This window comes from Trichechus manatus, unplaced genomic scaffold (assembly GCF_000243295.1).
Source record: "Trichechus manatus latirostris isolate Lorelei unplaced genomic scaffold, TriManLat1.0 scaffold00030, whole genome shotgun sequence".
Lineage (NCBI taxonomy): Eukaryota > Metazoa > Chordata > Mammalia > Sirenia > Trichechidae > Trichechus > Trichechus manatus.
The window spans coordinates 22,649,022-22,663,878 of NW_004443966.1; the positions used below are offsets into that span (position 1 = coordinate 22,649,022).

Below are 14,857 nucleotides of genomic sequence, written 5' to 3' on the forward strand. Positions count from 1 at the left end.
CAGGTATGTTCGAACTGCCAACATTTCAGCTAATAGTTGAGCACTTAACCATATGCACCACCCAGGGACTCTCCCTGAACCCTCTAGGCTCCCCTTTCTGGATAGGAATATGTGAAGGATGAGGTATGTCCAGTGGTCAGGAGAGATGGTAGGATGGAGGGAAGCAGTGAGTCCCGTCTCCAGGGCAAGGCAGTGTGGTCCAGGGGGAAAGCACTGTACTGAGCTTTAAGAGGCCCGTTTCCATCCTAATCTCCCAACTGCTGTGTGATGTTGGACACATCTCTTATCTTTTTGGGCCTCAGATTCCCCACCTGCCTAATCCAGGATTCGCCAGATGCCCTCCAAAAGGCCTTTCATCTATAATATTTTGTGGGTCTGTGGCATATTGGGTGTGGCCCGTGGTAAGATGACGCAAGAAACTGGCAAACCATGTGTCATCTGTCATCTGGAAGTCTCCATGGGGTTACAGTAAAAGCAATTTAATCTTTCTAAAAAACCTGAGATGAAAAAAAATTTAAAGTGGAAAAATCTGACGAACACTATTTCAGCCAAGGTCAACATCAACAGTGATAAGTCCTGTTGATAGCACGTACCCTTGATACAATATGATGAAATGGCACTTTTCCTCTGTGATCTTCCTCCCCAAAACACATAATCCAGTCTAACCATGAGAAAAATATGACACAAATCTCAATAGAGGGCCATTCTACAAAACACCCAACCAGAACGCCTCCAAAATGTCAAGGTCATCACAAACAAGGAAAATAAGAACTGTCACAGCCAAGAGGAGCCTAAGGAGATATGGCAACTAAATCTAATATGGTGTCCTGGATGGGATTCTGGAACAGAAACAGGACATTAGGGGAAAAACTACAGAATAAATATGAACTTTAGTTAATAATGATGCATCAATACTGGTTCATTAATTGTAACACCTGTATGCTAGTAATACAAGATGGTAACAAGAGTAACTGGGGTGTAGGATATACTGGAACTCTCTGTACTATCTTGCAATTTTTCTGTAAGTCTAAAACTGTTCTGAAAACTAAAGTTTTCTTATCTGTAAAATGGGTGTGTGTGTGGGGGAGTGGACTAGCTAGGACTGTTGTTGTCAGCTGTCATTGAGTCAGCCACCGACCGATGGAGTCCCTATGCACAACCGAGTGAAGTGCTCCTGGTCCTGTGCCATCCCCATGATCAGTCATGGACTGGACCATTGTGATCCATAGCATTTTCACTGGCTAATTTTTGGAAGTAGATCGATAGCTAGTGTTGGCGCCCACATGTTCACCATCACATGTCAGGAATTAGGGTAAGCAGCCTCACCAGCAACCCTCGAGGATGTTATTACTATCCCCATTTTTCAGATTAGGAAAACCAAGGCTTACAAAGGTCCCTCACTGCCCAAAGCCACAAGACCAGTACGTGGCCAAGCTAGCTTTGAACCTAGGTCTGTCCCTAAGTATATTCATAACCATTCTAGGCACTGCTCTCTCTAAAGGTTGGGCCAACCCTGACTTTCCATGGGCCTGCACTTGCATTTCTTGAAGGGTGTTTGTTGTCTAGTCAAGTCTCAAACCTGGTCTCAAAATGCAGCTGAAAATGAGGTGTCTGTTTGCTATGCCTTGGTGGAACGCAAGCTTGGGGAGAGCAGCAGTCCCAGTTTCTCTGCTCTGAGCAGGCCTCCCTCCCACCTTCCCCAGCGCCCCGTGGGGATTCCAGCCGTCTGGCCCTTTTGCTGTCTTAACTAAGATGACAGGCTTCAGGTGTTTTTTACATTAAAATGGTTTGTTTCTGTTCATCTCTTTTCCAGATGTCACTACCAAGAGGGAATCTGTCTTTATTTATTGGCTCTTTCCTGTGCAGAATCCGACAGAGTCTCCCTTCGGCCAAGACCCCCGGGAGGGACGCCACATGTGGGGAGTGACTTGAACCAGGACGGCAGGAACCTGGGGTCCCTGGGGGGCTCCGGAGAGGGGTCACGGTGGAAACTGTGGGAAGCAGGTGTGCCGTTTGGGTTTTCTCCCGGCCACGTGGCACATGTGCTGTGCTGGGAGGCGTGTGGCAGGGTCAGCCAGTTCCCTGCTGGGTTGGGAGGCTGTTAATTTATGAAGGGCGGAAGCAGCACCATGTCATTGTCTTTCATGTCGCCAACTGCAGGAAAGTAGCGCATTTCTTTTTCCTATTAGACAGTAGACTGAGAGTTGCCTGGCCAAGATCCCAGCCCATTTCTGGATGGCACTCAGAACTGTCCTCTCCCTGGCCCCTTTAGACTTCCTCTGCCCCAAACCTAGACCATCTCTCTCCTGGGTGGTTGCTACACCCTCTGTCCCCTGTCTTCCCACCTCTACTCCTTCCCTCTCCCATCCTTCTTACAGCGGCAGCCACAAAGCTCCAGCAAACACTCAGATCTGAGCAGGTAACGCCCCGTGATGGTTAATTTTGTGTGTCAACTTGGCTAGGCTACAGTGCCCAGTTGTTTGGTTAAACACTAGCCTGGATGTTGCTGTTAAGGTATTTCACAGTTGTATTAACATCTATAATCAGTTGATTCTAAGTAAAGGAGATGATCCTCAATAATGCGGGGGTGGGGTGGGGGTGCTCATCCAATCAGTTCAAGGCCATAAGAGCAAAGACTGAGGTTTCTGAGAAGAGAAGGAATTTGGCCTCAAGACTGTGACATAGATACCCTGCCGGAGTTTTCAGCCTGCTGCCTGACCTATGGATTTTGGACTTACTAGCCCCCACAATTGTGTAAGCCAATTCCTTAAAATGTATCTCTATCTGTATCTGTATATACAGATGGATGGATGGATGGATGGATGGATGGATGGATGGATGGATGGATGGATGGATGGATGGAGGGATAGATCGACAGCTCAATAGACAGACCAAACAGATGTGATACAGATATAGATATCTGTCTGTCTATATCCTGTTTGTTCTGTTTCTCTGGAGAACCTTGACTAATACACTCCCCATCCCTCCACCCCTGCTTCCAACAGTCTAAGCTTCCTCCTCCCCTACAGGATAAAGTCGAACTCCCTGGTCAGCCATGAAGGCCCTTCCCAAGCCTGCCTCCAAATCCTCCCACGTTGTCCCTTCACCCACACTCTGAACTGCCTCACGCTCCCCCAGCACCACTTACCCTCATGCCTCACTGTCCTCTCTCCTGGTACCCTTCTCCAACTGGCCTGCTCAAATGTCAGCTCCCCTGGGAAGACTTCCCTACCCTGCATGCAGAGCCCCTAGACATGTTCCTGCTGAAGCATGCATCACACAGACTGCCACCGCCTATTTACAGACCTGCCAAATTCCTGAGTCACCCACAGCCTCAAGAGGGTGGGGCCATGTCCTGTCCTTGGTTGCATCCCCAGCATCCAGCACAAGGCCAGGCACAGAGCTGGCACAGAGCTGGCTTCCAGATAAATGGGAATGAATGAAGCTGATGTCATCTGCTTAGGGGCTGGAACATTTGTCTTCCTAGCCTAGACTCCCGTGTGACCACCCAGCTCCCAGGACCCCTTGGACCAAGTACTCCTGAGGCTGTGTCCCCTGATGTCCCTTCTCACTCATAAATATTTAGCGCTGAAGTGAAAGGCCATGACGTTCCTGAAATAGATAAAAGATTTGGTTCCCTGACAGACATTCCAAGGGGATGATTTTGAAGACACTGTGTGCCTGCTCCTGTGGGGACATTTCCTGGGATCAATTTGCAGTGACATTCCACAGTCTTCCTACCCCCACCATCCTCTCCCCTAGTCATGAGAGCCTGGGTCTGACAGGCCAAGAGATCTACCTAACACACAGTGACACTTACTGACAGAGGCCTGCCACATCTGGGGGTGCTGGGCTGGAGCCCTGGACTGGAGCCAGGGGCTCAGACATGCATCAGATAAGGCCTGCCCTCAGGAGCATCTAGCTCAGTAGGAGGAGCAGACCCCCATGACAACGAGTGTCCAGTACTCTGTGCAGGCTGCACACGAGGGCTGGGGGGTGAGGGGTGCCATTGTTACTGTGGGAGGCAGCGCCACGTTTACAAGGAAGCCAACACACAAATCAGGTAGGCAGAGCTCTTGAAGGGAAAGGACTCTGGCAAGGGGCACAGCATGACCAAAAACTAAGAAGTGGGACCACACGGGCTTGTCAGAAGGACAGGTGATTCCAGTTGGTTTGATCAGACTGTCTATGGACAAGACCAGTGAGATATCCGAGGTTGACAAGATGGGCAGACTGTGGCAGGCCTCATGACAGGCAAGACCTCAGCCCCTAGAACCTCTTTTGAGAGTGTCTGAGCCCCAGCAATGGGGTACGGGACAGAGGGGTGTCTGTCCTTGCTGCACTGACAGCCAGAAGGGCTCAGAGCCCACACTGCATATACAGCTGTGGGTGTTCCATGCCAGGGCTAGTCCTGGGGTCCCCAGGGTGATGGGCGTAGTTTTTCTGGCTTATGGAGCACAGGGCCATGGCCCTGTCCTCTCCCTAGAATCCAAGGGGTAGAATGTGGAATGACCACGCGTGCCAAGTGGTCCATCCCCCTGCACACATTCCCACCACCTTGCTAGGACACTCTGTGGCATTCCCACCTTGCTCACTGGGTACTGGAACATTCCCTGCACCTCAGGCTGTGTGTTTCTACAGACAGAGGGCTAGCCTGGCTGCATGGTCCACTTGTTTTCCCACTTCCTGAGCACCTTCTGTCCCCCAATAGAAGGGGCCATCTGTCTCACTCATATGGAGGCGGCCCCCTCATGTTACAGATGAAGGAACTGAGGGCAGACAGGTGGCATGATTGGACGCAGTCCCAGGAGCAGGGTGCAGTGGGGCTGAGACTTGAGTGCAGGCCTCTGGATTCCCAGACAGGGCACGCTCCCCAGCCGGGCTGCCTGCCCTCTTGGTTCCCTGGGCACGGGCTCGCAGGGCTCACTGCCTGCCTTTGACTTTCTGTCAGGGCAAAGAGCACTGCTAACACCCTTCTGGGGGTTCTGGGGGCCCTGAGAAGCAACTGGCTCACAGTGGTACTCAGCGATCCTCTGCAGATGGGACTGGTCCTCTGCTTTGGAGACCATTTTTCTGAGAAGACTCTATGCACTGAGGTGGTGACTGGGCAGATTCAGGCTGGGTAGCTGAATGGTCACCGTGGTACAATGAAAAGAACTCTGGCCTGGGGGTCAGGGCCCGAGTCCAGGCCTGGCTGGGCTGTGCACAAGTGACCTTAGAGATACATCTTCCCCTATCTGGGCCTCAGGTTCCCTAGGCGTCCAGTGAGGAGCTGAAGGTGCTCCCTGGCCTCAGGGGCCCTGGCAGCTGTGGCATCCTGTGGCACCACCAGTGTCCCCAGCAAGGCCCCGGGGCCTTGTGTTACCCCTTGCTCCTGACAGATCTGCGTCAGCCTCTCCAGCTGCTCGTCCTGGATGACCTTGGCCTTCTCGTACTGCTGGATGACCATCTCCATCTCCACCTTCACTGGCAGGACGTAAGCTGGAAGACAGAGAGAGCCCTGTGAAGGATGTAGCAATGGCAGGATCAGGCTGGAGAGAGACCAGCCCCAGCCTTTAGCCAGCAGTGGGTTTGAAGTCCAGATTCAGTTCTCTGAGATCTGGGAAGAAAATGTCCAGGTACCCAACAGCTTCCAGAAAGTACAAGAAAGCTAGAACCCTAACTCACTGTGGCAGAGACTGCTAGATGGCCCTCAATATCTCTTTTCCTTCTTTTCCATCGTAACAGAACCCTTACTTTTTGGCTGTGCACATGGCTCCTGGGATAAGACTATATTTTTGAGCCTGCTTTGCAATCATAGGTCACCATGAGAGCACATCCTGGACAATGGGATCCAAGTGGAGGTGGATGCAGCAGCTTCTAGAAGCCCTCCTTAAAAGGCTGCCTGGACTGGTGGTAATGTGGAGATATGGGAATCCTCATACGCTGCTGGTAGGGATGTAAAATGGTGCAGCCGCCTTGCAAAATCGTTTGGCTGTTCTTCAAAATGCTAAGGGAAAGAAGCCAGTCACAAAAGACCATATATAGTATGATTCCATTTATATGAAACTCCAGAATAGGCAAATCCATCGAGACAGAAAGTAGATTAGTGGTTGCTTAGGGCCGAGGGGTGGGGAATGGGGAGTGTCTGCTAATGGGTACAGAGATTTTTTAGAGGGTGATGAAAATGCTGAAAATAGATTGTGGTGATGGCTGCACAACTCTGGGAATATATGAAAAACATTGAACTCTATACTTTAAATGGGGGAATTTTATGATATGTGAACTATATTTCAATAAAGATGTTTTAAAAAGAGAATTAAGGCCTTCTCTTTGTCTCTTTATCCTCTTTCTTTCTTCCTTTTGCTGGCTGAAATGAGATGTGAGGGCTGGCACTCAAGCAGCCATCTTGGATCATTAAGTGACTTTGAAAAGCAGACTATGTGCAGCAGAGCAACAAAATAGAAGGAGCCTCGGCTCCTGACTATAGGGAGTACCATACTGGCCCTGGAATGCTTACCTGCAGACTTTCATGAGAGAAGTAAGCTTCTGTTTATAGAAGTCACTGTCATTCTGGATCTCGGTCACTCACAGATCCTGTTTGTGACTGATACACACATTGAGACCCAGAGGAGAAAGCTTGGACTCTGTGGGTCTGAGGGCCCCATGATCTCCCAGCCAGCAGCACCCACATGGACCCATTCCTTTAGTAGTTCTCTGGGCCTAGTACCTTTGGGCTCCTTGGAAGTCTTAGTGTCAATGCTTGACCTTAACAGGGCCTCTTCCCTTTACACACTTCTCGTGTCTCTCAGAAGCCAGCCCTTTCTGCACTTCTTGGAAACTTTGGCCACATGATTTTCTTGGGACTGCCTTTGTGAGCCCTCCTCGTCTCTACTCTCCAAGTCCCCTTTCCACCCATAGCCTTCCAATGTCCAGATGTTCTCTGGCTGCTGCAGGGGTCATGCAGAGAAGAGAAATCAGGATTTTTCTGCTTGCTTCCAGGCTTGAGGACAGCCCATGAGTCCCTGAGACTAGACCCAGGCCCCAGAGGCTGCACCAAGCTGCTGCTGCCTCCTCAGATCTCTGCTGAAGTCAGTTCACACCAAGGTGAGAGCAGCAGATTAACACTCAAACGTTCACGCAGCACAGCTCTATCTGAGGCTCCCAGTGGCACAGCAATGCTGATGTGTCAGGCAAAGGGGTAATAGCTGGGAAGAGCATTCACAATGGGAGCCGTCGAGATCCATTTGTGTGAGGATGTCCAGCTGTGCACAGCTGGCAGAGAAGGGCCAGAAGATGTTGTTCTTGCCCCAAGGGGAGCAGATGTTCTCATGGACAGAGCCAAGAACAGGGCCCCGAACAGTGAGGGGGAGGAGTGGAACAGCTACAAGAGCACTGGCGAGGGGGGGGGGGAGGCTGGCTGCCTCAGTTTCCCCACCTTTCAAATGAGGGGGTGGACTACATGATCTCTCAGAGCCTTCCCCAGCTTTGGCATTCCAAAATTGAATCCAGCTGCATTCTAGTTTGATGTAGACTCTGGATTAGGGGCTCCCTGATGAGACGCCGGGGTAGAAAAAGGACCAAAAACCACAGCGTTCACAGGGTGGGGTGTGGGGGTGGGGACTAGGGAGAGGGGCCCAGAACAGGGTGAGAGACATCCTGGAACCTTTCTTTCCTGCCTCACACCCACTGGGCCAGTGCTGTTGGGAGTCTTCTCATGCCCACAACGTCTGTCATTTGCAAGCAAAATTCAGGGCTGGGAGGAACAATTCAGAAAAGGACGTGAGAATGCGTGCCCAACCTGAAGGATGTAATCAATGTCACTGAGCTGTACATGTAGAAATTGTTGAATTGGTATATGTTTTACTGCGTATATTTTCATCAACAACTTTTTTAAAAAAGTTAAAAAAAATTCAGGGCTGGAAAAGTCCTTAAGTCTGTTATATTGGTTTTAAAACTGTGCTCCAGAAGGCCGAGATGTTCCTTAGAGGTGCCTCAGGGAACCAGGGGAAAGTCAGGGAGATAGGGTCTGGCCCCCTCCATTCCAAGTTAACCAATGAAGCTCCACTTTCAATCTATTCTACACACCAGGCATCTGCTTAAGGTTTGCAGAAGGAAGGGCTCTGCTGCTAAAAAGACAAAGTTTGGGAGTCATCAGTCTATATAATCTCTCTGTCATGCCCTGCACCTCCATGTGGCCACATGGCCTCTGGCTGCCCACAGACCAGGAGGGGAGCCCACCTCTGGAGAGGTGGCCTGGCCTATCTGTGGTGGCTCTGTACATAGTCCTCCTGCAGCTGAGATGAGGTGGGCCTCCCTGCCATGTCCTCAAGGGTCCAAGGACCACCTTTTGGAGCCTAGTGACTTGGTTCTTCCTCCTCTCATGAGATGACTTCAGGAACCTGTGGAGGATGGATGTGCCCCCTCCCCATGTCCTTGTCCTCTAGAACACCCCATCCTAGTACCCTCCACCATTCTCCAGGAATGGGGTTTGCAGACTGCTCTCCTCCCACGCTCCCTCCTCTGAGGGACACACTGTGGTCTGTCACCACCTTCTAGAACTATACGAACATCTCAGGTCAGGACACAGCTCTCCAGGTTACAATGGCTCAGTGAGGAGGGCTGGCCTCTGATGGTAGCTGAGGCAACAATAAACAGGGAGCACATAAGATTTTTTATGGGAGTGGAGACCCAGAGATAGGAACAGATATCACTAAAGATGCCTGAAGCGTGGCCTGAAACCCAACCAAGCCAGCAGCTCCCAGAATAACATCCTCCAGTTGTTTGCAGGTAGACAGGCTTAGGGGAGATCCAGCTTGTCCTTGAACATAAAGGTGGGACAGATCCTGCAGGCGATAGGGCCTTGACCAGACAACCTTAACAAAGCCAGTGGTGAGTCTGCACACTGCTAGGGGCGGTCATTGGCCAGTGTGCATTAAGACACTTGTGATGTAAAAGGCTAGTTTTTGCAGAACAGCAGGCCCTGCCATAAGCTCTCACAGGAAGGGGAGGCCACCCAGACACACAATAAACAATTACGTTGGAATGGGCGTGTGATTTCCAAATGGGCAGTAGGGAGCCCCAGTGTTGGCATGTGACAACTGGGTAGTGTGTGAGTGACTCCTGAATACAGGACACTGAGGGAGCAGGGACAGGCCTGGTTCTCTCTGAGATAACCACCCCCAACCACACCTTTGATGCTGGCAGACAAATGCCCACCTCACATGGCCTTTCCCATCTCTCAGTTGAGAGCTCCGGTTTCTGGAGCAGCCCCCTGCAGCCCCGCCAGCCCCGCTGACCCTTAACAGGCCACTCACCATCGATGACTCTCTTCACCCGCCAGATCCGGAGCATGATGATGAGGCTGATGGCGTCCCAGGGGCTCCTGGGCCCATTGGCCACAGTGGATGCCACCATTGGGGCCAAGGACAGGACAATCACGGCCCCGTCAAACACCTGGGAGAAGAGATGGGTTTCAGTGCCCGGGCTGTGACACTGTGGGCTCCATGGGCTGTCCCAGGCTGGAGCCCAGGACACGCAAAGGAGACCCAGCCAGAAGGTCACCCCCATCCCTAGCTGCCTCTGCCAGGCCTCCTTGGTGTTTAGGCCTCCCCTTCCTAGAAGTGCCCCTGAGCACTGTCTTTCTGCCAAGTGGCCTCAGTCCATCTCCAGCCCTTTGTTCAGATGCCTTGGGCTGTTCTGTTTCCAGAGTCTTGTCCCTTCTCAGGATAGGGGCTACATCCTGTGTCCCAGGGCCCTGATTAGGCACTGAGCTGAACTGATCAACTGGGATGGATAAGGTGGTGTGTCAAGTTGGCTGGGCCATAATTCTCAGTGGTTTGGCAGTTATATAATGATGTAGTTTGGCAGTTATATAATGATGTAGTTGGCAGTTATGTAATGACGTGATCTGGCAGCTATGTAATGATGTAGTCATTCTCCATGATGTGTCCTGATGTGATCAGCCAATCAGATGTAAGGGGAGTTTCCTTGGGGTTGTGGCCTGCATCCAATATATATACATATGGATGCTCTGGAAAAGCTCACTTGCTTGCTCTGGATCTTGCATCCAGTTCATCATCATCTGACCTCTGGTTCTTGGAACTTGAGCCAGCAGCCTGCCGCATTGCCTGCTGATCTTGGGATTCATCAGCCTCTGCAGCCTGTGAGCCAGCAGCCTGCTGTCTTACCTGCCGATCTTGGGATTCATTGGCCTCTGCAGCCTGTGAACCAGCAGCCTGCCGTCTTACTTGCTGATCTTGGATTCGTCAGCCTCTGCAGCCCATGAGCCAGAGACCTGCCATCTAATCTGCTGATCTTGGATTTGTCAGCCCCTGCAGCTACCTGAGTCAGAAGAAGCCTCCAGCCTAATGCTTAGCCCATGGACTTGGGATTTGCCAGCCTCTACAACCGAGTGAGCCATCTCCTTGAGATAAATCTCTCTCTCTCTCTCTCTCTCTATATATATATATATATATATGCTTCACTGGTTTTGCTTCTCTAGCGAACCCAGCCTAAGACACCAGTTTCCTGAATCCCTCACTGGTGGGGGATAGGAGGGCTGGAGGCAGGGCAAGGGATGCTTCCTTCCCCTTAGGTAGCAGGAGTCCAGGCCTGTGTCTCATCTCTATCCAGTGCCAAGGAGGGGACAGGGATAGCAGAGGAGGGGGCCTCAGCCCTGTGCCATTAAGTCCTGGGCCCTGACCTCCTTCTGGCCTTGTTCTGAGCCCTTCACAGGCCAGGCCCCTCTATGTCCACTCCTAGCACTGAGCCCAGATACAGAGAGGCTAAAGAATAGATGGGGCAGTGAGAAAGGAGTGGATGGCAGGGACTGGCTGCCTTGCCTTGTCCTGTGTGCACAAACCTCCCAGAGGCAGCAGGGCCTCCCCATCACCTCACCAGAGATGCTTGTTAGTAGAACATCTCACCCAACCCACCCCACATTTTTACGTGAAGCAGAACAGCCTGTTTGCTCTGCAGAAACCCAGGCTGAGAAGCACTTTTATAGTTTCCTGCTCACTTATCTGACCACTGGGCAATTTTAGAATAGATTTATTTATTTTAAAACATACTTCCAAACCTTTTCAAATTGACTCAAGAATAACTTTTAAAATGCTTCAGAACTTCAAGGAGAATTTTTTTAAACATTCCTTTGTGGGAAACTTCCTTAGTTCGCTCCTCATCAACCTCGGCCTCCTCCCTTATCCTAGTCAACATACGTGGCCAAAGACACTCCTGCAGTCAAGTGCAAGAGGAGACAGCCTTTTCTGATGGTTCCCATCCTGGGATGGATGGGACAGTACATTTTTCTAGCTTCCAGGATGGTTAGGGTGGGCATTGGTCTTTACCTCTATTTTGTTTTCAATGTAATCCCAGATCCCAAGGACCACAATACGTAGAACAGTCTGAGGAGAGAGATAAGAGGTTATAGTTATTGCTCTCTAGCAACCCTCCCTTACCTGCCACCACCAGGGCAGAAGATTCTGGAACTCTGCTTCCTTGTTCAATAATAGGAAAAGGTCTGCACCATCCCCTAAGCATTTCTCAGGCCATACGCCCTCTCCAACCCCACTGCAAGTTCCCTGCTCTGGTGGTGGCAGTGCCTCCTGCTGGTCCCCCCCCCTGCAAGCTCAACCTCTCCCACGCATCTGCTCACAGCCAGAACCGTCTTCTACAGCAAACTCCTGACTGTGCCACCTTCTTGCTCAAAACCCCTGAGTGTTCACAGTACATACAGAATACACTCCGAATCCCTTGGAATGACACTGAGGATACTGCCTCTCTTTCCTGCGCCATCTCTTGCCACTCCCGTCATGCCCTACCCGCTACAAACCACTTGCAAATCTGCAAACCTGAAAGCTCTCTCATATTGCCTCTTCTTTGCCTGTGGCAAAGACTGCTGGTTGCCTCCTGACCCTCTCAAATATCTGTTCTCTCCTTCTTCTACAAGAATTGAAGCTTTGGCATGGCTACCAGCTAAATACTAAATTTCCCAGCCCTCCTTGCATCCAGGAGTGGCCACGCGACTAAGTTTGGCTAGTGGTATGTGAGCAGAAGCCCTGCGTACAACTTCTGGGTTGTGCCCTTAAAGGAATTAGGCTCTTCCTCCTCTTTCCCTCCTTCCAAAGACTAGAATGTGGGTGTGTAAGTGTAGTGGTTGAGTCATCTTCAGCTAAGACAAACCATCTTCAACTAAGGTGGGTGCTGGGTCCCTGCCAACGCCAAGTTACCACACCAGTCTTAACTGTCTATGCAAGCTCTTCTTTCATGAGAAAGAAATGAACTTGGTTGTCTTGTTACAGAGCTTGTCATGTGCCCTAACAAGCAGGACCCTTTCCCCTTTCTCTGCCTTGTTTTAAAACACATTTCAAAAACTTTGAAAGGTTTTCCTGTGGCCTCAACTCAGATGTCACCTCTGTGATTCCCTTTCACACTCCTCAGGCTCAGCTGGTAACTCCTTCCCCCGTGTTCCTATACCTTGTGGTAATTACCTGCCCAATCCTCCAATTAAGGCTCAAGAAACACTATCTGATTTCTCTCTTTTACTCTTAATCCCTGGCATAGAGTAGACACTGAGTGATTGTGCATTGTGTATGAATGAGCAAAGGCATGAACGAGTGAACAATTCCTGAAAATCCTCTGTAACTCATTCAAACGTTGCGGCCTTCAGGAGCGGTTTCTCACCAAGAATACATCTTTCTCCCAAGAGACCACTTAAATGTTGGTCTCATATGATCCTGGTACATTTGTCTGTAGGCTCTTCCTTGAACCAAGATAACTTTAATTTACAGTAATTCACAGCAGATGATGCCCACTCCCACCTGCTTCAAGTACAAGGCCAGGCAGCTGAACGCGCGAAGCTGCAGGAAGCCCATATATCTTCACCCACACTTGTCATGTCACAAAAGGCTTCGATGATAAAATCCACCTCTTCCTCATAAGGACTGGCCTGACTTCCATGAAAGGATGAGGAGAAGGTGGAACACTGGTGGCAGCCAGTTATGTCACCATCTTTGGGTACAGAGAGGGACATGTGGCAGCTCGCTGTGCACTCCTACCTATATGGCTTCCCAATCTATGGGTTCGGGGACCCATGCTTAACTGAAAGACAGCTCTGAGGGGTATAAGGAGGTCTGGGTTGGAGTCTAAGATATCTTGGGGTCACAGCTCTGTGATGGGCTGGTTATGTGACCTGGGCAAGTCAAATCCTCTCTCTGAGCCTCAGTTTCCCCTTCTGTCAGAGAGGTGGGCTGGATGATTTCATAGGATCCTTCTAGTCCTAAAAGTCTACGAATCTTAAAATTATTTATGAGAATAGCAACTGCCATCTAGTGTATGCCATGACGTGCAGCTCTTCTCACATGTGGTTCTCATTTTACAGATGGGGAAGCTGAGCTGCAGCTCAGAAAGGGTAAGAAACCTGCCTAAGGTCACTCAGCATTCAGTGGCAAAGTCAGGATTTGGACCCCAGGGTTCTGGACTCTGCAGATTGTACTCAAGCCTTGTAAAAACCCCATACATTGTCTTGGTTTCTTTTGTAGCTGCTCAGACCCTCTAACTGTAGTGAGCTTGAAACTTAGTGTTTGCCTCCTCTGAAATGCCACCATCAGCCACATCCACCCCGAACTTCTGACTGTGGGGATCCCACAGCAGAGTTCAGGTTAGGACAGAGGGGAAGAGGGCCTGGTCCAAATGTGATTCCTTCTGCTTCTTTAAAAATCAGGCTCTTCTTAGCTGCAAGGGCAGTGGCCCAGTGGGTGCAGGGTGTGGGGAGGAAGAAGGGAGCCGGCCAGGCATAAGAGTACAGCTGGCAGTGTCCGAGATGGGAGAAGGAGCGGACTGTACATGCACAGAGGCTCTGTCCTCTACACAGGGATGTAAGTTTAATGGTTTTATGGGCCAAAGTGATGCCAGGTAGGCAAGCAGAGCAGTGGGAACACTGGCCACATGCCCTCCCCGCTTGCCAGCCAGCCACATACAACCCATGCTCTGAGGCCTGGCTCAGGCCCACCTCCTCCAGTGATAGGGAAACAGTGACCTGGAGACATCTGCTCCAAGGCAAGGTCAAAGCCAGAATGAGAACCCAGTTCTAAAACACTTCACCTGGTAGCCTTTCCCCTGCAGTATCCTTCCCCTCTCAACGCACGTCTGCTGTGAACCCTGTCCATGGAGGCAGGGACCTGGCCACACTGCCCTGCCACTCCACGGCACTAGCACAAGTCTTACACAGAGGGAGCTGATGAATCAAACGATTGCTGTGCTTCTCAACGTACAGACAAGGACTCCCTGCTTCATACATATCTGGGGGTTTTGTTTAAAACGCAGATTCCCTAAGTATGTACCCAAAAGAATCGGAAACAGACTTGTACATAAGTGTTCACTGTAGCATTATCCACTATAGACAAAAGGTAGGAACAACCCAAGTGTCCATCAACAGATTAATGGATAAACAAAATGTAGTGTAAACATACAGTGGAGTATTATTCAGCCATAAAGATAAATGAAGCCCTGATACATGCTTCAACGTGAATGAACCTTGAAAACATCAAGCTGTGTGAAATAAACCAGACACGAAAGGACAGGTATTCTTTGATTCCACTTATATGAAATATCTAGAATAGGCAAATTCGTAGGGACAGAAAGAAGATTAGAAGTTATCAGGTACATGGCATTAACAGGATAACTGGGATCTTCTAAAAATCAAACACCTATGCTCTTCAAAAGACTTCACCAAAAGAGTAAAAAGAGAACCTACAGACTGGGAAAAAATTTTTGACGTTATAAGTCAGACAAAGTTCTAATATCCATAATCTACAAGAAAATCCAACACCTCTACAAGAAAAAGACAAATAATCCTATCAAAAAATGGGCAAAGGAA

At 50.0% G+C, this 14,857-nt stretch overlaps 1 protein-coding gene across 1 annotated transcript in view; it reads right to left on the reverse strand.

The window, feature by feature from the left end:
* Positions 1-14,857, reverse strand: part of TMEM266 (transmembrane protein 266) — a 104,454-nt gene that overhangs the window by 25,031 nt on the left and 64,566 nt on the right. The window contains exons 5-7 of the mRNA XM_012555044.2: positions 11,328-11,384; positions 9,297-9,435; positions 5,366-5,481 (exon numbers count right to left, since the gene is read on the reverse strand). Of these exons, the coding sequence (XP_012410498.2) occupies positions 5,366-5,481; positions 9,297-9,435; positions 11,328-11,384 (312 nt within the window). The remainder of the gene's footprint in view (positions 1-5,365; positions 5,482-9,296; positions 9,436-11,327; positions 11,385-14,857) is intronic.